This window comes from Haliotis cracherodii, unplaced genomic scaffold (assembly GCF_022045235.1).
Source record: "Haliotis cracherodii isolate W230 unplaced genomic scaffold, xgHalCrac1.p SCAF_18, whole genome shotgun sequence".
NCBI classification, from domain to species: domain Eukaryota; kingdom Metazoa; phylum Mollusca; class Gastropoda; order Lepetellida; family Haliotidae; genus Haliotis; species Haliotis cracherodii.
This window is the reverse complement of record NW_027266273.1, coordinates 17,476,203-17,500,531: the sequence shown is the minus strand read 5'-3', so window position 1 is coordinate 17,500,531 and position 24,329 is coordinate 17,476,203. Positions and strand designations below refer to the sequence as shown.

The window sequence follows — 24,329 nt, the reverse complement described above, 5'->3', positions numbered from 1 at the left end:
AAACCCATTTGACCTCACTGCTGTGCACTCGGAGCACTTCAATACATGACGATTGCGATGTTAACCACCTGTACAACTCCAACCCCCATAGGTTTAGAGTAGCCGTGTGTCTCACACTATGCAAACACATTTACCACCTGTATCTGGAAAAAGAGGCGGTGGCGTAGCTTTGTAGATAAAGCGTTGGTTCGTCACGCCAAAGATCCGAAATCGATTCCCCACGTGGGTACTACGTGTGATGCCTATTTCTGGTGTCCCCCGCTACGATATTACTGGAATACTGGCCATTGCGGCATAAAACCATGCTCACTCACACGCCGAGAAAACACCTCGTACGTCCACACTCCTAGTGTCCCTTTGTGCGATAGTGCTATATTTATAAAGCGGTTAAAACGCGCTCAACAACAGACGCCTCACTATATAATCTATTCAAAGTTTGATGTAAAAACTTTCAGCTGGAAGGTATTGTTGACTGTAACACAATGAAATGTCTATGCTGTGCTATTCCGTACATACATATTAAATTAGACGCGTACACGAACGGGAAGGAAATAAAATCAGCCTTCAATTGAAAATTGCCTTTTTCTTAAGCTTACGCAGGAAATGTTTTCACGATACAAATATGTGCAATTCCAAGTTTCATAAATCCCCATTTTGAATGACATTTTATTGTAAAATCAAACAACACAAACACGTTTTTGTACAGATTAAATCAAAACAAATCTTGTTCGTGTCTAGGGTATCGATTTCAACAATTGTGTTATACTTGACTTTCCCTGTGAAATTGTGTCATGCACGGCAACGATGGGCGCAAATACGTCGCATATTTTCGATGTATTGTTTACAGTTCGCATGCGGATAAATTTTAAAGTGTGATATATATGGTGATTGCACTAAAGTCTTAATACAGACACTCCCCTCAACCAATAAATCAAGTAAAATTAAGTTTTACTCAGAAAAAGCAACGTTTATTAGCAATCCGATCCAGTTATTGTCCGTTTCAGCGTTAGCCTCCCCTGATCAAACACAACGTTAACCACACAGTGAGTATCTTATACAGGTTACCACTGCGCCGCTGTTGAAGAGTGTGGCGGACTTTTTTATGTCCGTATGGCAAACCTGTTTTGTCGATTACGTGGTATAGGCTGGCATGGTAGACTGGTTGTGGTAAAGGGATCAGAGACTGCAGAACTGGGACAAAGACCAGAAAGCATGGATATACACGTTACAAGTTGCAGCGACATGTGAGATTACTTACAAGCTGTTGTGACTGTGCCACGAAATTCTCTAATCACGTTTCCAGAATATAACGTTACATTGTTACGGGATATGCTTAAGTGTGGAATTCTTCATCGTTGCACCATGGCTGCGACAGAATAAGTATGGACGCTGAAACCTTTTGTTTGTAACGTGTATTGTGTGTGGGATATATACACATCTCACAGCGGAGATTAACGAGACGTTTGGGATCATCTTTTATTCGGGAAATTCAAACATGTTCTTTCAACATTGCATGACTCTTCTGGTATTGATACCAACTGTTCTGATACAGCTCGGTACTGAAGGGTCGACGGAGATAGTTAAAGCGACCACCTGTCAATACCAGAATGTGACGTACACCGCCCGGCAGACCTTTAAGCCTGACCCGTGCACGTTCTGCAAGTGTCCCCGCAACGGAGGGGAGGCCAGGTGTGCGGTAATGGACTGTAAATGGGAGCCCCACTGCCTACACTTCGCGACTGACCCAGGTATATGCTGCCCTACCTGTCTCCGGTATGGCTGTCTCCACAGCGACGGGAAGGTGTACGAGGTGGGGTCAGTCGTGTCCAGGAGTAACTGTACCAAGTGCTACTGTCCGGAGTCTGGAGGGCGGACAGTCTGTGAGGTGACCCAGTGTTCGCGACCTCGCTGTGTTGACCATGTCGTCAGAGAGGGCAGCTGTTGTCCATCCTGCCCCAATGGTACGTATAACAAAAGCGAGAGAGTGAGTTGGGTTTAACGCCGCTTTTAACATTATTCCTGTTATATCACGGCGTGTCAGCTTAATGTGGGAGGAAAGCCCGAAGTGATGCAGGTCTCAGACGTTTACCGTATAACAATAAGACAATGTTATTTCAAACGATGATATTCAAGTAACGGTTCCTTATGTTTTGACTATTGTTTAAATGAGTGAGTGAGTTGGGTTTCAGGCCGTTTATCCCCGTAATATCACGGATTGGGATACCATTACATAAAGAAGAGAACGAAAACAATATTTATGAATAATATACCAACGCCGGGAAGCCATCGTGGTCCTCTATCGAGATGGTACGCTTCCCTTGATGCTGAACAAGCTATTAATTTCGTTAATAGTCTCAATGTGCAATGATCCCCTTTTCACCGCTAAGAAGCGCTGGTATTTGTAATTAAGAAAGAAAAGAAAATTCCGGCTATCATAGGTACAATCGTTATTAAACACGTGTTTATGTGACATTTAGCGTCTCTAATAAATAAAGACTCTGTGATAAGTGATGTGAATGTTATTTTACATCACAGTAAGCAATATTTCAGCTCTATCAGCTTTCAACAACATTTCTTGTAGTTTGTTATCACAGGCGTCGAAAAATACGAGATTTATGATAATCGACTCACCTCTTCAGAGCACGAAAATTGATTTATTTCTAAATTACATTTGAGTGCTGCTTAGCAAACAATTTAGGATTAGAATCCCTTGATCGAAATGTCGTTCAGTCGCATGCTACCCCGAGAAAGGTCACACAACAGGATGTGTTTAAAATGCACCGTCTGTTTGTGAAATTTAGGCCGCGGTCGCCACGACATCTCAGCTCTATGAATCTAAAAAACTACAACATGACAGAAACTAGAAAAACCAGCAATACGACTGCGTGTGTAGTTTGCTTAAGCGTTATATAGCAATGCAGTTTACAAATATTATGAACAAGCATACATGTCTTTGTATCAATGTCGCCTTGACATTGCGCCTTCATATTTTGTGAAAGGCCTCTGGCTTTCCGTGTCGATCGGGTTAGCCTATCTGTACATAATGACAGCCTGTTTTAAGATATTTAAGATACCAGGCTTTGTTTGTTTGTTGTTTAACTCACACTCAGGAATATTCCAGTTACATTACGGCGGGCTGTAAATAATTGAGTCTGGACAAGATCTAGACAATCCAGCAATTGACATCATGAGCATCGATCATCGTTATTGGGATACGATGACATGCATCAACCATCTCAGCGAACCTGACCTCCCGATCCCGTTAGTCGCCTCTCACGACAATCACGTGTTGCTGAAGACCAATTCCAACCGGAATCGGTGAACCAGGCAATATGAATTAAATGTTATTTATTCCAATATTTTAAATCTTTTAGACGTCAATTAATGTATGTATTGAGATTCGCTCGTCCCAATCTATGTACAGCGAACCGGGATTCGAACCCACATTCAGAAGGTTTCTGGTGTGCTCAAGGGACGCAACTGTGCACAGCGAGTTGCGACGTTTTAAACGAGTTGGCCACCAATGTTTTGTTGACTCCCACACACGTACATGCATGTGTTTCTTTACACCTCATACAGGGGCACGGGTGGCCTAGTCGTCTAAGGCGCCGCGATTCGCTGTGCAGAGTTGCGTTCCCTGGGCACGCCAGAAACCTATGATTGTGGGTTCGAATCCTGGCTCGCCCCAATTTTGTTTCTAGGTTTGTCAGCACCATACCCGTGCTCGTGGGTTTCACCGAAGTGGTAAACGTCTGAGACCTGCACCACTTCAGGCTTTCTTCCCACATTAAGCTGCGATATAACTGGAATACTGTTAAAAGCGGCGTTAAACCCAACTCACTCACTCACTCACTCACTACACCTCATACACGCTTCATTGCATGCATATACACAAGCACGCTTAATTACATATACAAACAGCATGTAAATTGACACATCTCTGTGTCCGATGTGACGTCATAGCTCTCCGCCATGGTATAGCGTCATAAAAGTTATGTGCGGTTTATAGATAACCTTGCAAGGTATCCATTTGCTTTAGGGTGACAACGTAGGCCTGCAAAGTAACTGTGATGAATAGTTTCAATGCCTTTGATAACATCCTTTGTGTTGAACTTTATGGTATATGTTATCTGTAATTTGACGGCCTAAATTTAACATTTGAAACCTCAGGCTGCGTGTTCGGTATCAAAGTAAATTTGTCACCGTTAAATCAACAGGCAACACATGTCTACACTGACAACACAGCATGTTTACGTCCCTTATAACCGAGATCTAATAATAGAAAAAATGTTTTGTCAGATCCCGGTGCTGCGCATACAACTGCCATGTTCAAGTGGAACAACTACAATTGACATAACATGCCACAACCCCTTACTCCACTGTATGAGTATTTTGGTATCTGATTTAAAAAGTTTAAATTAATCCCATTTCGTTAATTACCCTTTGCTCCAATGGATGTGTCACCCATGCGAATTGTAATGTAAATGTACGTAAACCCTGGCAGGTGCACATTTTGAAATACCTAACACTCTTAATGGGAAGTTAGGGAGGCTTCTGTGCAGGGTATCGCTTCTTGAACTAGACTCCTTACATAATTTGATATGCTTGGAGGTAGGGTGAACGGGGAGCCTGTGAATTTATTTGGAGACTTCATATAATTTTCAGCTACAGCCTCAAAACCAGAATTTGCTTGGCTTATAACCACGAGCCTGCATATTTGTTTAGAAAAACCTCGTAACATCTTGCAACAAAGTATATTGTGCCAGACAGTTTCTTTTGTTTTTTCGACTGTCTGTGGCGGAAATATATTTTTTGGACAATTTATTTTTTTCCATAAAATTCCAGACCCCCAACCGCCTTCCTCCACAAATTCTATTTTATTAACTAACAGCTGACAGAAGAGTTAGTTGATAGACATTACATGAAGGGACCTTCAATTACTAGTTATGTACCTGCTATCTCAGTTCAATCAAGTCGGGGGTTCGTTTTCATTTTATTGAGACACATTTGCATAATTATTCAACAATCAAATTCAACGCGACAAGGGACCAGGTCGACCATGGGAGTGCATACATCTATTAGGCTTCATTCTAATTCAACGAACGACCGCCTCCGTGGTCTAGTGGTAGAGCGTCCGCCCGGAGAGCGGAAGGTCCGGGGTTCGTTCCCCGGCCGCGTCATGCCAAAAGACGTAAAATGATGGTATTTGTTGTTACCCTAAAACAAGGACTGGTCGGCTTGGAGTCAGCATACTGTGTCTGAGTGGGGTATTCATGTTAAATTACGACATGGTATCTCAGTGTGCTAGCACCATCAATCGGCATCAGTCCGGACTAGTACAAGCAAACACACAAACACACACAAACAAACACACGTGCATGCACGTCGCTGAATGTGCAGTAATCTTGGACGCGACGTAAACCCAATTTCACCTCACCTCTAATTCAACTCTCGCTCACCGCCAGCATTTAATCTGCCGATGTAGATTACCATATTGATATAATTGGAGCCTTTCTTTACGGCCTGGTACCTACTTTAAGTAATAATGGTATTCTTAGCAATCTTGGTCAAATGTGTTTTAATTTGTATTCTCGAAGAAAGCGTTTTGTCAAATATATATTTTAAAATTTTGAATATAGAATCACTGTATTGTATGTACTAGTAATAGTCACTGTGTCTCCTCGGCCTGCCCAGGCCTTGCATAAAAAATATGATGTATTTTATCTATATGGCTATTAATCTGTAATTTATTCGTGACACTCATTCGGTCATTCATTCATTTAATCTTGAGCACGCTGAACTGTGAACATGTTTGATGGTGGCTGAAAATGACACGCACAAGAAATGGTAAATCGATGATGATGTATTTTAATGAATAACAGAACTCTATCTGTATTTGTGGATACGATCCACTTAAGCTAATTGGTCTGATAACATTTTGTTAACCATAAAATATAACAAAAATACGGCAATGCCAACAGCATGCGCCCATTGTTTTGCCGAAATGAGAAACTACCGGGCCAAATAAAGTATACACTTGAAAATTGAATTTGACAAAAAACATTACATAATTTATCGAAACGTCACTAGGTTGAAAACAGTCGCCGAAACACATCAAACTCTAGGTCCAAAAGAAAACAGTTATACTCGTATCAAATACATCAACATCGAAATAACATTTCTTGTTTGTTTCATTTTTAGCCACTATCAAACATTGGTGTATACCTTCTTTTGCCAGGCAGTTTAGTTCTGCGCATTAGCCTACATTACAAAATGAGTAAAATGTCCCTATGCTTGTCGTAAGAGGCGACTAACGGGATCGGGTGGCCATGCTCGCTGACTTGGCTGATGCATGTCATCCTATCCCAATTCCGTAGATCGATGCTCATAATGTCAAGCACTGGATTGTCTGGTCCATACTCGATTTTTTAACAGACCGCCGTCATATAGCTGGAATATTGCTGAGTTTGGCGTTAAACAACAAACAAACAAAATACAATTTTATTTCTTAATTTATTTTCCTCCATCTGCTAGGTCATAACTGTCAGTACAAAGGACATATCATCCCAACCAACAAGATACTGGACATTGACCGTCGTCGATGTCGCTGCAAGCGTCTGAAACTGTCAAGTGGGACGTCGCTGTTCGCCAGCTGTCGAATGAAGCTCTACTGGCGAGCCAAACATTAACTGTGGTACACAAATGTGTCGCTGTTACGAATGTGAACATGACATCAGCCATACGCAATACAATAAAGCCACGCGTCATGTCCACAAAGCGATCTTAATTCTATAGCTGTCCTTACTCCGATATTTGAACATAGACTTACATCAGTCGTACAGCATGCTTCGCTTTGTGGCATAATTACATAGTACATAATGTGAGTGGTTATATACCTCCAGCTTGATTAGAGAGGATGGCGTGTCCTACATTATATCATCACATCAGACCAGGATTCCGAGGTGACAGGCAGGAATGCATGTCGTCTCCCTACTGCCTTTCTAGTGGTATGCGCTTATTTCACATTATCACATAGCATTTGATTGATGGATATATCAACGTTTCCTCCATTATGTCATATGTTTATCACATACCTTGTAAGACACAGAACGTTGTGCATTTCATAAGCGTGATGACTTTCGTATATGTTTGTATCATGTTAATGGATTTCATTTACAGTCGAACCCCTTATGTCGAACCTAGCGGGACCGTGTCGTAACTTCGACATATCCGGACTTTCGAGATAACGAGGCATTGCAGATCAAGTAACAGTAGATACATAGCAATACGATTGTTTATACAAGAAATTAAAAACTTGTGTATGGGTGACTAATTGATATGTATTTCACCAGCAATGATTAATAACAATTGTGGTACATAATGTAAAGTGCACATGTCACTTAGCATAGCATCAATCACCATTTAGTCTGTCTACTTGTCAAAAACAAGAAAGTGCCACTCGCGCTTCAAGCTTGTTGACTCACAGCTTGAATATTATGAGTAGCGTCTTGCTTTGATTCCCTTGATCCAACTTTGATTAGCAGTTGAAGACAATTGACTAATCTAATATGAATACTATAAGATATGTTAAACATCGATTATTTTCAACATAAAATAAAAGTTGTTCCTTACGTTTTTTGTCATTCGTCCTTCTTTGTACATGCATGTCAAGTATTGACCGCCTCCGTGGTCTAGTAGTAGAGCGTCCGCCCGGAGACCGCTTCCGTGGTCTAGTGGTAAAGCGTCCGCCCGGAGAGCGGAAGGTCCGGGGTTCGATCCCCGGCCGCGTCATACCAAAAGACGTAAAGAGATGGTACTCGTTGTTACCCTGTCTGGTGCTCGGCATTAAGGGGCTAAAACAAGGACTGGTCGGCTCGGAGTCAGTATACTGTGTCTGAGTGGGGTATTCATGTTAAACTGCGACATGGTATCTCAGTGGGCTAGCACTATAAATCGGCATCAGTCCGGAGAAGTACAAGCAGCTACACACACGTGCATGCACGTCGCTATATAGGTGCAATAATCTTGAATACGATGTTACGTTAAACCCCATTTCACCTCACCGCAAGTATTAACCATTATGATGTCATACCTTGAATAATATCCACGTGTGTGGCTATTCATATATGTTATGCCGAAGCACCTACACTGAACACTATAAAACACAACACTACAAAACACTAAACTGAACACTACAAAACGGTACACTAAACACAACAAACCAACACACTCAACAACAATACTAAACTACGCATATTCTTCATTATTCTTCAGATTTTGTTTTACTTTATCCCTGATTTTAGCCACGCTTACTGTATTGTGATTGAGTGAGTTGTGTTTTTAAGCCGGCATAAAGAGATATAGTTACATCACGGCGGGTCAACTTATTGCTGGACCAAAATTTGTGATGCAGGTCGAAGAGGTTTACCACTTTTGTGTCGCCCACGAGTATGGTGCTGTCTAGCCTAGGATCGTAATCAGGGTTAATCCCGCATTCGAAACTACGATAGGATCCTCATGCGCCCAGGGGACGCAACCTTGCATAGCGAAATGCGAACTTTAGACCACTAGGCCACCCTTACCCTCTATCGCATTTGTGGTGATGTAGATATTGGAGATCGCCACCATTGTAGATATACTCTTCAATAAATGAAACGCACAGGTAGATTTTTAGTAAATGTATTGTACGTTATAAAGTCGATAAATTAAATTTAATATCATAGATACAAAAAATGAAATTTTGGAACTCGATAGTCACATCTTGTCGTTGTTCTAAGGCATTGAAAACAGTTCATTGTCATGTCACATAAGGCCACAAGATTGCGCTGAACTCAGTATCTCGCGTGACCGCCTCGGGCAGCAATCACGGCTCTGCAGGGGGCACGGGTGGCCCAGTCGTCTCAGGCGCCGCGATTCGCTGTGCAGAGTTGTGTCCCTTGGGCACGCCAGAAACCTATGATTGTGGGTTCGAATCCAGGTTCGCCCCGATTATGTTTCTAGGTTTGTCAGCACCATACCCGTGCTCGTGGGTTTCACCGAAGTGGTAAACGTCTGAGACCTGCATCACTTCGGGCTTTCGTCCCACATTAAGCTGACACGCCGCGATATAACTGGAACACTGTTAAAAGCGGCGTTAAACCCAACTCACTCACTCACTCACTCACCATGAGGTGAATCTGGAGTACAGTACAGAAAGACAGTAAGCACAACGCGCGGTATTGCATATCGTCTGTGGCTAGGTCTTACTTCACAGTGGAAGCTGCCTTGACAGTGATGTATGGGCAAAAATATCTCCTGGTGAATCTGCATCTCGTTTATTCCACCAGAGTAAGCGGATCGCACATTGTATACAAAGCTGGATACTGTATTGTACATCAATTCTCACTGGGTATTCTCGTTCCTGCGTAGTGAAATGGTATCGCGTCACAGTTTTTTAAAGACTTGGAAAATTGCCTTATCTACGAGAGTTCTTGTAGAAACATCATTGTGTGGGTCAGCTTATGCTCACACAAAACCTAGCTGAGCATAAAACACAATAGGAGTCCGTGGATACGTTTGAAGCCACTTTGAAGGGTTATCCATACATTGTGTCTACTTTGTTTGAGCAGTTAGGTATTATGTCAGTGTAAGCATCACATGGCATGAGGATCAAAGTGATGCAGATCGGAGATGTTTATACCGGTAGTGACAACAAAGGGCACGGACAGATCAAGGATCGTAATTATTTATATTTTTTTTATATTTTTATCATTTTTTTATTTGGGTCTGTAAAATCTATGAATTAATGCCACTGACTGCTGCGGATGCCAAATTGCGCCGCTTTACAACTTTTCGAACGATAATGGCTGTTAAACATTGCGAATTGTCCAATGATGTTTACATTGCTAAATGTTGCTGCATCAGCTATATGTGGCCTAGGGAGACCCATTGGAGCGAGTGAGTGAGTGAGTGAGTGAGTTGGGTTTAATGCCGCTTTTACCATTATCCCAGTTATATCGCGGCGTGTCAGCTTAATGTGGGACGAAAGCCCGAAGTGATGCAGGTCTCAGACGTTTACCACTTCGATGAAACCCACGAGCACGGGTATGGTGCTGACAAACCTAGAAACATAATCGGGGCGAACCGGGATTTGAACCTACAATCATAGGATTCTGGCGTGCCCAAGGGGAACAGCTCTGCACAGCGAATCGCGGCGCCTTAGACGACTGGGCCACCCATGCCCCCTGACCCGTTGGAGGTGAAAGAAGGAATCCTTTACTCCAGCTGTACAATTTATCTATACTACCTTAGAATTCTATAGAGTTCTGCCGCACTCAGCACTATTCCAGCTTTATGACGGCGGTCTGTATATAATCAAGTCTGGACCAGACAACCCAGTGATTGACATCATGACCATTGATCCACGCAATTGGGATACGATAACATGCACCACCTGATCCCGTTATTCTCCTCTTACGACAAGCAGGGGTTTCTGAAGACCTATTCTCTACCCGGATCTTCACGGATCATACAAGAAGGAGTACCACAATAATCGCGCACGGACGCACGCACACACACACACACACACGCACACACTCACTCACTCACATGATTTGCGTGTGCGTGATTTGGATCAGTGACATGTCTAGTCATCTCCCGTTCGATGTAATAGCGAGTGTGGTTTTACGTGACTTCAAGAGAGGGCTTCAAGTATTGAACTCATGCATGGATTCGAACCCGGGTCTTTAGCTTGTCAAACGACGCTTTATCCACCCAGCTATTTGTTTCCAAACATACATGTCTGTATGTCTGTTTAATGCCGCATTCAGCAACATTCCAGCTATATGACCGCAGTAAATATTCGAGTTTTGGCCAGACAATTCAGTGATTGGCATCATGAGCATCGACCCACGCAATTGGGATACGATGACATGCATCAACCAAGTCAGCGAGCCAAACCCTTCGATCCCGTTAGTGGCCTCTTACGAAAAGCATAGTCGCCTTTTACGACAAGCATGGTTTACTGAAGACCTATTCTACCCCGGACCTTCACGGCCCCGTGCTGGTCTCCGATTGGTATTATAGTCATATATGTCTCACAACAGGTAGCAGGTAACTCTCGTGGGTCTTGTATAAAATCAAAAAACATTTTTAGGTATGTTGTATATTTCTTTTATTACATAACACGATGTAACATTATGACAATAGAAGACACCATGATGACATATATACATTCCAAACAAGATGATTGCCACATGTAATACAATACAAAGTTTCTGAGTACATGTGTTGTGTGTAAATGGTAAAAAAACATTCTACAATTTGCATAGAGTTATTATGGCTGTGATAAAATGAATTTGATCTTATCACCCTGTGTCAATCATGGAATGTTTTGGAATAGCGTAAAGTACGTGTTTCTTCTATTGCTACTGTCAGTATTCGTTTGATGAGCGTACATCCACGCGACAATGGTTAAAATGGTTCATAAATATGACATGTGATGCGCAAAGGCCAATTGTGATAATAACACCACGCTATTGATGTTGTAAATAATCACAGTAACATAAACTAAGGGGAAAAATAAGTAATTTATACTGAAAATTGTATAATTGAAAATTGAAAATTGAACGAACTGTTTCAAAATTTGATTGTTATTTAAACATTTCTAATTCCGGCAACAGTTTTAAAAAGTAATCTGCTGTAATAAATGATTTTGCAACCACAAATGTTTGAAATGTTAACTCCTGCCAAAACAAACCCCGCACATTTATAGATTTTCAAAGATAAGATGTCCACGATAGCCATCAGTAGTTGTGAATTAAGCGACTTGTTTAAATGTTTTAAACGTTCCATTTTAAAATTATATAATTGTACAAAATATATCCACTTGGAAGTATTCTTTGAGTACTGACGCTCAGTTAGCACTCACAGAATACTTCCACATGGTTTTACTTTTTGGATATAATATTGCTAACAAAAGATATTTTTCATTGAAAATTAAACGTATGACAAATAAAATAATTGTGATGTATAGTTTCAATTACATAGAAAAGAAACTCGGTAATACTTAACTTGCCCCTCAGTTCTTGTACAACATGGTGTTATTACCAGCATTGACCTTTGCACGTTACACGGTTAATTTCGGACATTATTCATGAAACAGTCACCTCAAATTTAAGGTAAAACTTGTTAACCTACGAACTCGATATGTCGTTAAGGACATGCAACTCTTAGTGGTCCCAGTGGAAGTCTAACCGTACAGTGGTCTAAGCTCCGCTTGTCTCGAACAACATTTAACTCGATATGTCGTTAAGGACATGCAACTCTTAGTGGTCCCAGTAGGATTCTAACCGTACAGTGGTCTAAGCTCTGCTTGTCTCGAACAACATTTAACTCGATATATTTCTTATGGCCTCAAGTAATTCAAGTTAAAGAGGCATTACAGTATGTTATTTGACGACTTGTATTGTGATTTTTGCAACTTCTTTGCCTGGCTCTATATTTCAATGTTAGGTTTCAATGAAGCAAGATGAATATCTTCATTTGGGTGCATTCATACATGAGGTCGGCAGTATTGCGTCAGTCTTACAAAAGAGGAACGTTGTACATTCTCCGGTTAGCTGTGTAAGTAAGTAGGACATTAATTTGTAAATACAACCAGACTAGCATTCCACCCAGCATGTATCAGGGCTGGAGATGTAAACAGGCACATAAATGTCATTTTCAATACCCACGTGCCTTTGGCGTTGAGTGCAGACACAAGAAAACATAATCTTTATAGACGAGAGACCTCTAACTTCCGTGTCTTTAGAGTATATGGAGTGCGAGCAATAAAGGCAAGAGCAGACCTATTACAGATGCTCGGAACTTCTCTGCTCCAGCTCTGATGGTCATTGATGACGCCATGGTGGAGTCGATCCGGACAGATCCTCCTGGAACATATAGTTTGTCCATATAGGCCAAAGACCAAATAACAAAATACTGTAAACTACTTTTATAACGAACACGTTTATAACGAACTGACGGATATAACGAACATATTTTTGGTTCTGGCCATTTGATGTATATATGCTGTATATATGCTTATAACAAACTTCGGTTATATGGAACTAAAACAGTGGTCCCTCTGAGTTCGTTATAACCGTAGTTTACTGTATTTACAAAAATACATCAAGCACATGTTTGACCTATTGACAGATTATAATTTCATCACGCATCCCATCCCGAACCCTTGCAAATACATAATTCTCGATCCTCGGTGACTTAGATAATGACACCATCGTTACCATGACAACTACATTTGCAGCTTCATGTCACATGGTAGTCTGTCATACAGACCCTGAAACAAATATATCCAATATAGCCCATGCAAGTCTATAATGATTGGGAAGGTCCAGATTACTGCAGTCTGCGCGTCTTTTTATTATATTTTTCTAACTATAATTTAACAAATTCAATGGGTTTTTTCTGTCAAATATGTTCATTTCTGAGACAAGATGCCATTCTAGTACCATGGTTACCTCTGATACTCAGATTATCATTAAGTTACACACCGGGCGATGGCACACAAAAGTCGAGTGAGTGAGTTAAGCAATATTCCAGCAGTATCACGGCGGGGGACACACAAAATGGGCTTCACACATTCTACCCATCTGAAGAATTGAACCCGGGTCTTCGATGTGATAAGCGAACGCTTTTACCCTAAGGCTACCAAGTGCATCTTTTGGAGTCGATTTACTATAAGTATGTGCATATGATTTTATTAGCACGACAAATTGCCTGGTCCAGATAAACCAGTGGTTGATAGCATGAGCATCGACACACAACGCGGGATTCCTACCGGTTTCATTTTTCTAAACTGCTCCCACTTAAAGCTTATCTTACTGACTACGAGAGCGTGGTGGTTTTACTGCGATGACATCGTATAAGCTCCCATTACACAACGTTCCATACCAGCAATAGGCTCCGTGCGTACCAACCATTCGGGATTCAAACCCGGGTCTTCGTGACGAGCCAACAGTTCCCAATTCTAAGCATGCCCAGATGTCAAGCCGACACTTACCCAGAGTGAAATACTTAGTTGGTGTTTTCTTGCCATCGCCTCCAGGACTGACCCCGGCTATTCTGAGCGCGTATAACACCCCTTTGTCCAGTCCCTCGAGGATGCAAGTGTCCACCACTTCATCGGTCTCGTAGATGTCAGCTGACCGGTAGTCCTCGCTGGCCGGCCAGTAGTACAGCTGTGTAGAGAAGCAGTGATATCAGTGACTCTTCAGTCGGAATATGGTTTATTACAGATGGTAGAAGACTTAAGAAACAAGACACGGACATCAGCGAATGTCACCATCAGTTAACCTAAATCACACATTAATCAGTGGGTGAATTTGGTTTAAAGCTGAATTCAGTTATTTCACAGAATGTCAGTTCAATGTTAGAGAATGTCTGAAGTGATGACCACTTTGGCGAAATCCACGAACCCAGATATTGTGCTGACAAACCAAGAAATATAATTTGAATTCGAACTCACCATCATAGGTTCCTGACACGCCTAACGGGGGCAACTCTGCATAACACATTTCAGAGATTTGCACGAATGCATCACCCGTGATAATCTAAACTGAACTACCATTGAAGTTCCATTTGTAATCCACATTTCCCCTAACAAATACAAAATCTAGCTGGACATTACATTGTAGTGCACAAGTAGAACTGTCTGTTTGTTTGTTTGTTTGTTTGTTTACGCCTCACTCAGCAATATTCCAGCTATATGACGGCGGTCTGTAAATAATCGAGTCTGGACTAGACAATCCAGTGTCTGACATCATGAGCATCGATCCACGCAATTGGGATACGTTGACATGTATCAACCAAGTCAGCGAGTCTGTCCACCTGATCCCGTTAGTCGCCTTTTACGACAAGCATAGTCGCCTTTTCGGGTTGCTGAAGACGTATTCTACCCCGGATCTTCACGGGTCATACAAGTAGAAGGAGTACCACAATGATCACGCTGTGCCTTATTAGTCGACTTAACATATTGAGTTTTTATGTAGAGGCCCCTTTTAGCCATGCTTGGTTTAGATTGTGAACGTACGTGCACTCGTGTTGTAAACAGTGGAAAAGAACTGGGATTAGAAGCTGTATGGAAAGGGTTCTGAGGAACTATCGTATTCACGAGGGAGAGCATGGTGTCCGTTACCTTGAATCCCGTGACGCTGTCCTCGGCTATGGTGGTGCTGATACCTCGCCACCACACCCGCACACTGTTACTACCGTGGGAGTAAATCCTCACCTCCTCGGGGTAGAGAAGTGGTGCTGGGGAATAGAAGGAAGGGGTAGCAAGGTTGTACTTTGTATACGTCCTAGCGTAATTATATAAGTTGATAAAAGCACAATCATAAGCTGAGAAGCAAAAGAGGGGTAGATGGGCGTGGGGTAGATGGGGGTGGGGGCGGAGTGGTGGGGAGTTGCCCCCCTAGTATTTTTTTTATAGAAAACAGTTTTATTTGAATCAAGTTGGGGACAAGTGATACTTGTACAAATATTTGTCCCCCCTGTCAAAAACAGTTAACTACGACCTCCTTGTATATCTCTCAGTTGATTGAATCATATGGTTCATTTTCAATTGAAAATATTATCAGGTAAACAATTATATTATATCTAAAATAATAACTTGCTGGCGCTTAGTCGGCTTAGAATACTTCCGTGTGGTTTTAATTATTTATTCATATTTAAGTTTAAATCTTTTAATAATTAAAAAAACAGTTTGCAGAATACACATGGGTATCTTTAACATCTTATATGTGAAAATGAATAAAGTTTTCTTCTTTCGGGACAAATTTACAGCATTTCAAACATACTAGGGTCATGTGGTTGAAAAATTCAATTTTTATCCCAGTCATCATTGAACCAATTTATGTTTACATAAAATTACCCAGCCACAGATCTAGATGACAAACTGTTGCAGGAATGAGTGATGGTTGAATGGACATAATCAAAATAACAATAATTCTTTCAATTTTCAATTTCATAAAAAAAAAATAGGTATACTTTATTTTGCCCCTGTTATCTTTGGATAATACTTGAAGTTTCGGAAGTAAGGAACAGGAGAATAGTTAGGAATCCTTTCACTGAGACAGGAGGCCCGGTAGGGGAGCTGACGTACCGTGATGCAGCGTCTCCTGTGTGTATGCCTCCATCCGTGGTCCGAGTCCGGCCGAGTTATATACCTGGACGTCCATCCATGTCCAGCCGTTCTGCTCCAGACCGATGACCATCCCCTCGCTCACCTGACCGGGGAACCGGATGAACTGCATCCAGTCGGTCGGATCACTCTCATCGTTGGGCCAGTAGTTGATCTGGAGGTAAAGAGAGGGAGAGAAAGAGGCATAAACGGGTCCAGTATTTGATCTGGGTTTGTTTTTGTTTGATTTGTTTTTAATTATGTATTTATTTTATTTTTGTTGTTTTTTTTGTTTTGTTTTGTTGTTTTGTTTTGTTTTTGTTTGGGGGGGGGGGGGGGGGGTGCGAGGGGAAAGGGAACGTAGATTAGGTCACTAGTTGATATGGAGGTAAAGTGAGGGAGAGAGAGGCATAAACGGGGCCATTAGTTGATCGGGTGGGGGGGGGGGGGGGGGGTGAACTTAGATGGGGTCAGTAGTTGATTAAGGCAAGGGTTTGCGTAGAACTTGATACAGGCGAGGTCAGTTGTTACTCTGAGGAGTGTAGAAGCAAATTCAGTCGCGTCAGTTGTTTATCAATGGATGGGTGGAGAGAGAGAGAGAGAGAGAGAGAGAGAGAGAGAGAGAGAGAGAGAGAGAGAGAGAGAGAGAGAGAGAGAGAGAGAGAGAGAGAGAGAGAGAGAGAGAGATGTGTTGATCTTGGGGTGGGGTGTAGAGAGAGATATAGCTGGGGTCAGTAGTTGATCTGGGGATGTAGAGGAAGATAAAGACGGGGCTAGAGGTTGATCTGGTTGGAGTGGAGCAAGACATATAGATGGGTCAGCAGCTGAGCTGTAGGTATAGATGACACATAGATGGGGTCAGTAGTTAATCTGGGGTTATAGAGGAGACATACAGATGTTGTCAGTATGTGACCTGGGGTTATAGAGGAGACATATAGGTGTTGTCAGTAGGTGACCTGGGGTTATAGAGGAGACATATAGGTGTTGTCAGTAGGTGACCTTGGGTTATACAGGAGCCATAGACGTGGGGTTGGTAGTTAGTGAGACGTATAGAGTATAGACGGGGGCAGTAGTTGATCTGGTGGTGTTTAGGAGCCATAGACGGAGATAGGAGATTACAGTACATTGTCCAACGCGGACGTAAAAGATTCCAGCTGGGATAATGCGTGAATTTTATGAATGCTTTATCTTTTTTATCAAACAGCGGGCATGTTTCACATTTGCTCAAAAATGCTCAAACATACTCTTTTATCATTTGAAAATGTATTGTCATAGTTTGCTGATCCCATTTCATATAGACGAAAAATATCTCTTTCGAAGCATCGACATAACTGATATGATACAGTTTTTCTTTTCTTAAGCGCAATACTTGTTGTGAAAATTCATATGATTATTTCGTCTATTGTTCAGTGTTGAATATGCATTGACACATTTTGTAACGATGTTTGAAGCGTAAATTCAAAATGAATTAGCGCCACACAAATGTACGTAGTATTAGTACTCCTCGCTAAACACCTCACTGTTATCGTCGAGTTTAATGTTTACTGCTATTCCAATAAACAGCAAACAATCAAAAACACTTTTTTGCTGTTTATCGCCGCTCTCAACAATATTCAATCTGTATGACGGTGGTCTGCAAATAATAGAGCCTGGACCAGACAATCCAGTGAGTGGCATTGTGAATATCGATCCACGCAAATGGAACACGGTGACCTGCAAATCAACCAACTAACCGAGCCTGACAACCAGACACATTTGTCGCCTTAACACAAACATGGTCGCTGGAGACCTATATGCTTACCCGGAATCCCAAACTTGCATGTCATTGATACATGCATGTATTTCTCAGAAACAACCCAATGTCATTGGCGTCATGACAATGCACATAAATAACAGAGAATTTCCCTTTTCAGGGCACGGGTTGTATCAGCGAAAGTTCAATATTCACTGATTGTGTTCTGTCAATTTGTTCGTGTATATCGCGGCAATGGGTTTTCATCAGTACAAAACTCAAGGTTGTATTGACCACATAAAGGTAATGATTAATAAACACAGCTGACACAGAAATACTTCTCGTCCACTATAACTACAGCATGTGCCAAATAGTATATAATTGTAAGATTCCATAGCGACTCTTTGCATACTCTTTGCAAGTACACTGGAAAAATACTTTTAAGGACGCATTCTAATTCGACTCAGCACGATTTTGTCGTCTAGTTATGGTACTGTTTTCTAATTAAAAAAACAAGGCATAACCTCTCTTTGACAGCAAGTATATCAACAGAAGGCCAACCCAAAATGGGCCTCACACATTGTACCCATGTGGGGAATCGAACCCGGGCCTTTGGTGTGATGAGCGAACGCTTTACCGCAAGAAGGTTACCTCAAGAACGTTACTTTTACCTGATAACCCTTGACCCGTCCTTTCATGTACTCCCTTGTGTCCGGAACAGGGTCCCACCACACCTCCAGACAGGTCCCGTTATAGCCGTCAGCCCCGATGTTGGACGGCACTCCCACCGGCACTGAATGAAGACATGTGTGTCAACATACGGAAGAATTACATATACAATTGAGAGACATGTAAGATTACTGTAGCAGTTACATCATGCGTTATCATGGGAATGTCCTCTTTTGATACTTGTAAGATCGACCGTAGAGCCCGAACCATTTGATACTTGTAGGGCATACCGTACATGCCATCCATTTGATACTTTTGGGTCCTACCTTAGAACCCGAACATTTGATACACGTAGGGCATCCGTACATGCCATCCATTTGATATTTGTGGGTCCTACCGAAAAGCCCGAACATTTGATACACGTAGGGCATACCGTACATGCCATCCATTTGATACTTGTGGGTTCGACCGGAGAGCCCGTACCATTTGATACTTGTAGGGCATACCGTAGATGCCATCCATTGGATACTTGTGGGTCCTACCGTAGAACCCGAACGTTTGATACACGTAGGGCATACCGTACATGCCACTCATTTGATACCTGTGGGTCCTACCGTAGAACCCGAACATTTGATACTTGTGGGTCCGACCGGAGAGCCCGAACCATTTGATACTTGTAGGGCTCACCGTAGAGCCCGAACCATTTGATATTCTTGGGGGAAGAGTGGGGTTGGGAATTCATCAAGTATAATAATTTATACTCGAAAATGCTTGAAAAATATTTTCTCAGATTTTACAACAAAAGATCGTTCTGGCCATTATACCTTCCAGAAAGGTGTCCGGCTCCTCCTTTTTAGAGAAACATTTGCCAGACAATGTTTTGGACGAACAACACTGAAAACGTATTCTGTCTCAAACCGCTCCCAAGCCTCTCATCCCCCCCCGCCCTCTACCCTCCTCCTTCCCGAATATGAAAGGGTATATCCTTTGAGATGTTATGCATTCACAATACCAACCATTACACCTCAGCCACACACAGTGATATAATCAAGATACAGTTCACTAAACATGACTCACAGGCCTCCGCCGAGTACACGATTTCAATTGTAGAGTTGGGACCGAGACCCTTCACGTTGAAGGCCTGAACCTTGACCTCATACTCCAGGAAATAATAATCATTTCCCACGAGAGCCACGTACTTTTCCTGGTTCCCAACGACCTTGCCCTTGAGAAATAGAACAGAAGGATAGTGAGTGAATGTTGTTTTACTCACCAATCATCAATAATGCACCCATTTCATGTGGTGAGTTAATACATGAACCAGCCCAAAAGCACAAGTGGTTAAATGCATGTACAAATCCGTCCCATCAGAGCATGACATACAGAAACGAAACCATATAGATATCCCCAATATAATGGATCGTTTGACAAAGATAATGTTCTATATAGTACTAGCACCCATAGGGAAATTGAGATTAAATAATTGTGTTATTTGTTCTCAACCAACATCAAGACTGAACGCAACATAGTCATTTTAAACTACAGAAGAAACATCTTCTCGAGGCAAGGGAGTTAACTGACTGTAAAAGTCCAGTTTCCACCCTTGCTGAATTAAGCTGGAATTAAGACTAACGACTCTCTCCTACCCAGAGTTCCATGCGACTAGGGGCGGTAGGGTATCCTGGTGGTTAAAGCGTTCGCTCGTCACGCCGAAGACCCGGGTTCGATTCCCGACATGGGTACAATGTGTAAAGCCCATTTCTGGTGTCCCCCGCCGTGATATTGCTGGAATATTGCTAAAAGCGGCGTAAAACCATACTCACTCCATGCGACCATTCGAGATTTTGCATTTGTTTTTCATCTGTTTCATATCTAGATAAACATATGTCATAGAATGGCCTAAAAACCTTCATTGAGAAAATATCCTAAATCGTGAAAAACTATTTCCATTTGCGTAGTTATCCTATGTTTACATTGGTTGCACGGCTCCACGTGCTGTCATCGAAGTCCCAGGGAGTGCTTGCGATACGGTCACTTTGATGCGTAAATATGTATTGTGATGCAACTTACTGTCGCAGTTGTAGTAGCATATTTTCATAATTATGCAAAACAATATGTAAACCGCCCCCAAATACTTGCATTAGTCCGTTCTATTCTGATTTCTGAAAAAGTGCGTTAGTTTACAAACAAGAGAAAAGTCCGGTCACGTGATATGCAAATTAGCCTGTGGCAGAGGTGTTATGCTTAGTCACCGTTGCGCCGGAGTGCGGACTAACGAGTGTATGCATAGTCCAATCAAATTCGCGCAACAAACTTGACATCCGGTTCGTAAACAACATGGATTTCAACGTGCAGATTTCCATCGACTGCAGTATTTGCAAAGCATGTGGACAGCCATCTGGTCGTTGAGAGATAATTTTCCAAATATTTGCATGTTTTTAATCAAGTTGCTCAAATTTTAAGACCATTTAGATCTTGATTGTCGATCAGACCGTCTTGACGGAGCGCCGCCATTCTGTTTTGAGTAAATGTACCTGATGTGAGAGGTGGAATCTGATTAGTCGATAGGAGGACCATAGAAGGGACGTAACTCGTAATAGCCACTGGTGGTGTTACGATCGAGCCACGACATTCCAGCGTAGTTCGGCAAGATGCAGAAGAACTGATGAATTGTTTTTAAAAACTATCGATAAAATAATCTTTAGCTTTAGCTACATGATCCAAGATTACTGATGCATAACTATGACAGATAGAATAACATGTGTCACTCGTGTCGGTGGCGATATCACTCGGGTCTACTCACGTATTGCCACAGTCCATCCTTGCCGTCTTTGAGTCTGTAGTAGATGTTGTAGCCGATACCGGGGCCGCCGTGGTCGTCGGGGGGCATAGGCTGTGTAGCACATAATACATAAAAAGGTCCAGTAAACGTTCTCAGAAGGTTTACTATTACTAATGATGATGATAATGATGATGATGATGATAATAATAATAAATGGATATTTGTAATGCTCTATTGTCCATCAGTTGAAGTATGCTCAAAGCACTAACAACATTATTAATGGATCAATGTGCACTCGATTGTTTTTCTCAGCTCCCTGTGGAGTATACAAAGCGAACCTCCTTTCCATACTCTACTCCCCAGGGAAGATGGATTGCGTCAGTTTTTTCAAGGTGGCGAAAGTCGAATACTCACGTCCCACGCAATGGTCAGGTCCCCCACGCTTCCTCCCCCTCCCCTCACGTTATCCGGGGCTTTGATGGGTGGGGCACTCGGCGTCTGTATGAACGCTACAAAAAAGAATTGCATGATAAATTAAACAAATGAAATGAAAGTTAAAACAAACGTGCCCATGGTCATTATAACGGTACATTTACAGACACTAGTAGCTCAGTCGTTTGAGGCGCCACACTTCGCTGAGCAGAATTGTGCCAGGATCCGACAATCATGGGTTCGAATCCTAAATTCGCTCTGATTACAATCCTTGGAAAGGCCACTATGCTTGTCGTAAGAGGCGGGTAACGGGATCGGGTGGTCAGGCTCGCTGACTTGGTTGATGCATGTCATCGATCCCAATTGCGTGGATCGATGCTCGTGATATCAATCACTGGATTGTCTGGTCCAGACTCGATTATTTACAGACCGCCGTCATATAGCTGGAATGTTGCTGAGTGCGGCGTAAAACAACAAACCAACCAACCAACAATCTCTGCTCGTGGGTTAATCCTATTCGATCAGCCTCACTTCTGTCTGATACGCCGTTACGGACTCAAGTACTGTTCACAGTGGCGTAAAACCTAATTCTTGTAACAGGTCCGCATGAGTATGTAATCCCATCAGGGGTTGGTCATATACTAACGTGATGGCAAACTCGGATCTCCAATCCCATACTGGTTTATGGCTCTGATTCTGAATATGTAACCGGTTCCCGGTTTGAGCCCCACGACGTCCGCTTGCCGTATGTGTTGTAGTGACTCTTGGTCATTAAGAGTCATAATGTCTGGCAGATCTGTAACGTAACCAGAGAAGTACATTAGTTCCGAGCACAATCACCGTCAATACGTCACGGGATTGCATACGTAACCTTTCTGCATCACACGTATACTCCCTAGGAAGCTGAGAATGAAAATCGAGTGCACGCTGATCCATTGACCGGGGTAAGAAAGTACGGCATTGAGCATGCTTTAGTGTGTGGCTTTGGCGAATAATACGTATGCACATTAGTACATGCGGTCGAAATTTTTTCAAGTCAAGCAATTAAATGAGGCTGTGTAATTTAAAAATTAAATTCCATGATAGCCGGTGTACATGACCAAAAAGATGCATAGCTAAAATTCGACCACATCAAATTCAAGTTTTGCTATTTTTGTCAAATGTTTGGGGTTAAAACTAGAAAAAACATTGATCGACAAAAAGACTGAGATACATGTAATTTTAGTTTGCAATGAAACAGTATACTATAAACAGAAACCCTTATTAAACCGTACATGCATTGCAAAAACTTGCTGCTTGAAGCATTTCCCAACATACGAATCAAGAAACCAACGCGCACCCTTCTTGGTTCAAGAAGTGTGTCTTCGCCAGGTTTAAATATGTGGCGTATCTACGACTGCGTATCTTGCGATGCCATTCATTACAGAACGCTGAACAGATTTGTTGCTGGTATTGTCAGGGTAACTGTACATAACTTACTTCGGACTATTTCTCTCCATTTCGGGTCAAAGTTGGTGGCTGTTTCTATGACGTAGTACAGTATCGGACGTCCACGTGCCGCACCCGGCGACCATCGTACTTGGGCCCCGTGACTTGTCACGCTCCCTGCCTCAACAAACACACCCGCAGGCTCTCCGGGGGGTCCTGTGCACCGACAAAAAGGTATTTTAACACATATACTGTTCTTGTCCACAGCTATGAGTTAGGCCATTGTGGACTGACTCGGGGTACCGTGAACCAGAAATACATCAAATATATTTGTCTTGTTCTCAGAAGTCATAAATGATTCATTTGAGCATTCATTGAAACGGGAATTAAATAACGCGTTATGGATTGAAAACAATATTATTGAAATCAGATCATAGTTCTCGCTACCGCTAAACAAACCTGAGGACATCCCATTACGGGCCCCATAAGAACGACTTTTCATCCGACCAATCAGATTGGGAAAGTGACAGTCGGAATGTGTTTTCTAAGAACGCAACCTCGGTGTATTTCACACGACAGGTGCGGACTGATTCCGTCAAATTGATGGTCTGTCTCTCGCTTCAGCTGAATAAACATTTGAAACGGAAGAGACTTCCTATAGCTCGTGGGACGTACCGCCACACAATCTTGGCCATCTGTTACACATTCAAGAATTTTCTTTTGTTCAATTTTCAAATTCTTAAAAGAGAACTTTCTCAAAATATTTTTCAAAGCCCTGTCGGGAATGAAAGTCGCCAGATTGAAACTGTTGCCGCAAAGTTCGAGAAAACTGCTAATTTGACTAATGTCCACTTCTTTTTGGTGATTTCATTGGTCGGTCATTCGCGAAAAGTCATTCTGACGTGACCGGTCATGATATGTCCTCATAGCTTTGTTTACCGGTAGCGAGAACTGAGATCCGATTTTTATGACATTGGTTTGATACAGTCGTTAAGAAAACTAGGAAAATGACAATGCCGTAAGATCATTACACATATTAAAGCCGTTTACACAACGGTTGGAAGTGTATACATGTTACAAATTCTGATCATTAGAACCATTTCTATGTTGTATACCCATCAGCTCCT

The 24,329-nt window shown here is 42.1% G+C and overlaps 2 protein-coding genes across 2 annotated transcripts in view; one reads left to right on the top strand and one right to left on the bottom strand.

Moving 5' to 3' along the window:
* The first annotated feature begins 1,062 nt into the window (after positions 1 to 1,062).
* On the top strand, positions 1,063 to 7,372 carry LOC139465328 (von Willebrand factor C domain-containing protein 2-like). Its single transcript, XM_071247029.1, has 2 exons — positions 1,063 to 1,961; positions 6,535 to 7,372. Exons 1-2 carry the CDS (start codon positions 1,496 to 1,498, stop codon positions 6,687 to 6,689), a joined length of 621 nt encoding a protein of 206 aa, XP_071103130.1. The 5' UTR covers positions 1,063 to 1,495; the 3' UTR covers positions 6,690 to 7,372.
* Positions 7,373 to 12,786: 5,414 nt separating this feature from the next.
* The window catches only part of LOC139465327 (contactin-3-like), a 31,182-nt gene continuing 19,639 nt past the window's right edge, over positions 12,787 to 24,329 (bottom strand). The window contains exons 15-24 of the mRNA XM_071247028.1: positions 23,254 to 23,418; positions 22,421 to 22,570; positions 21,757 to 21,851; positions 21,364 to 21,453; positions 19,638 to 19,785; positions 18,563 to 18,684; positions 16,142 to 16,334; positions 15,176 to 15,291; positions 14,042 to 14,219; positions 12,787 to 12,911 (exon numbers count right to left, since the gene is read on the bottom strand). Of these exons, the coding sequence (XP_071103129.1) occupies positions 12,787 to 12,911; positions 14,042 to 14,219; positions 15,176 to 15,291; positions 16,142 to 16,334; positions 18,563 to 18,684; positions 19,638 to 19,785; positions 21,364 to 21,453; positions 21,757 to 21,851; positions 22,421 to 22,570; positions 23,254 to 23,418 (1,382 nt within the window). The remainder of the gene's footprint in view (positions 12,912 to 14,041; positions 14,220 to 15,175; positions 15,292 to 16,141; positions 16,335 to 18,562; positions 18,685 to 19,637; positions 19,786 to 21,363; positions 21,454 to 21,756; positions 21,852 to 22,420; positions 22,571 to 23,253; positions 23,419 to 24,329) is intronic.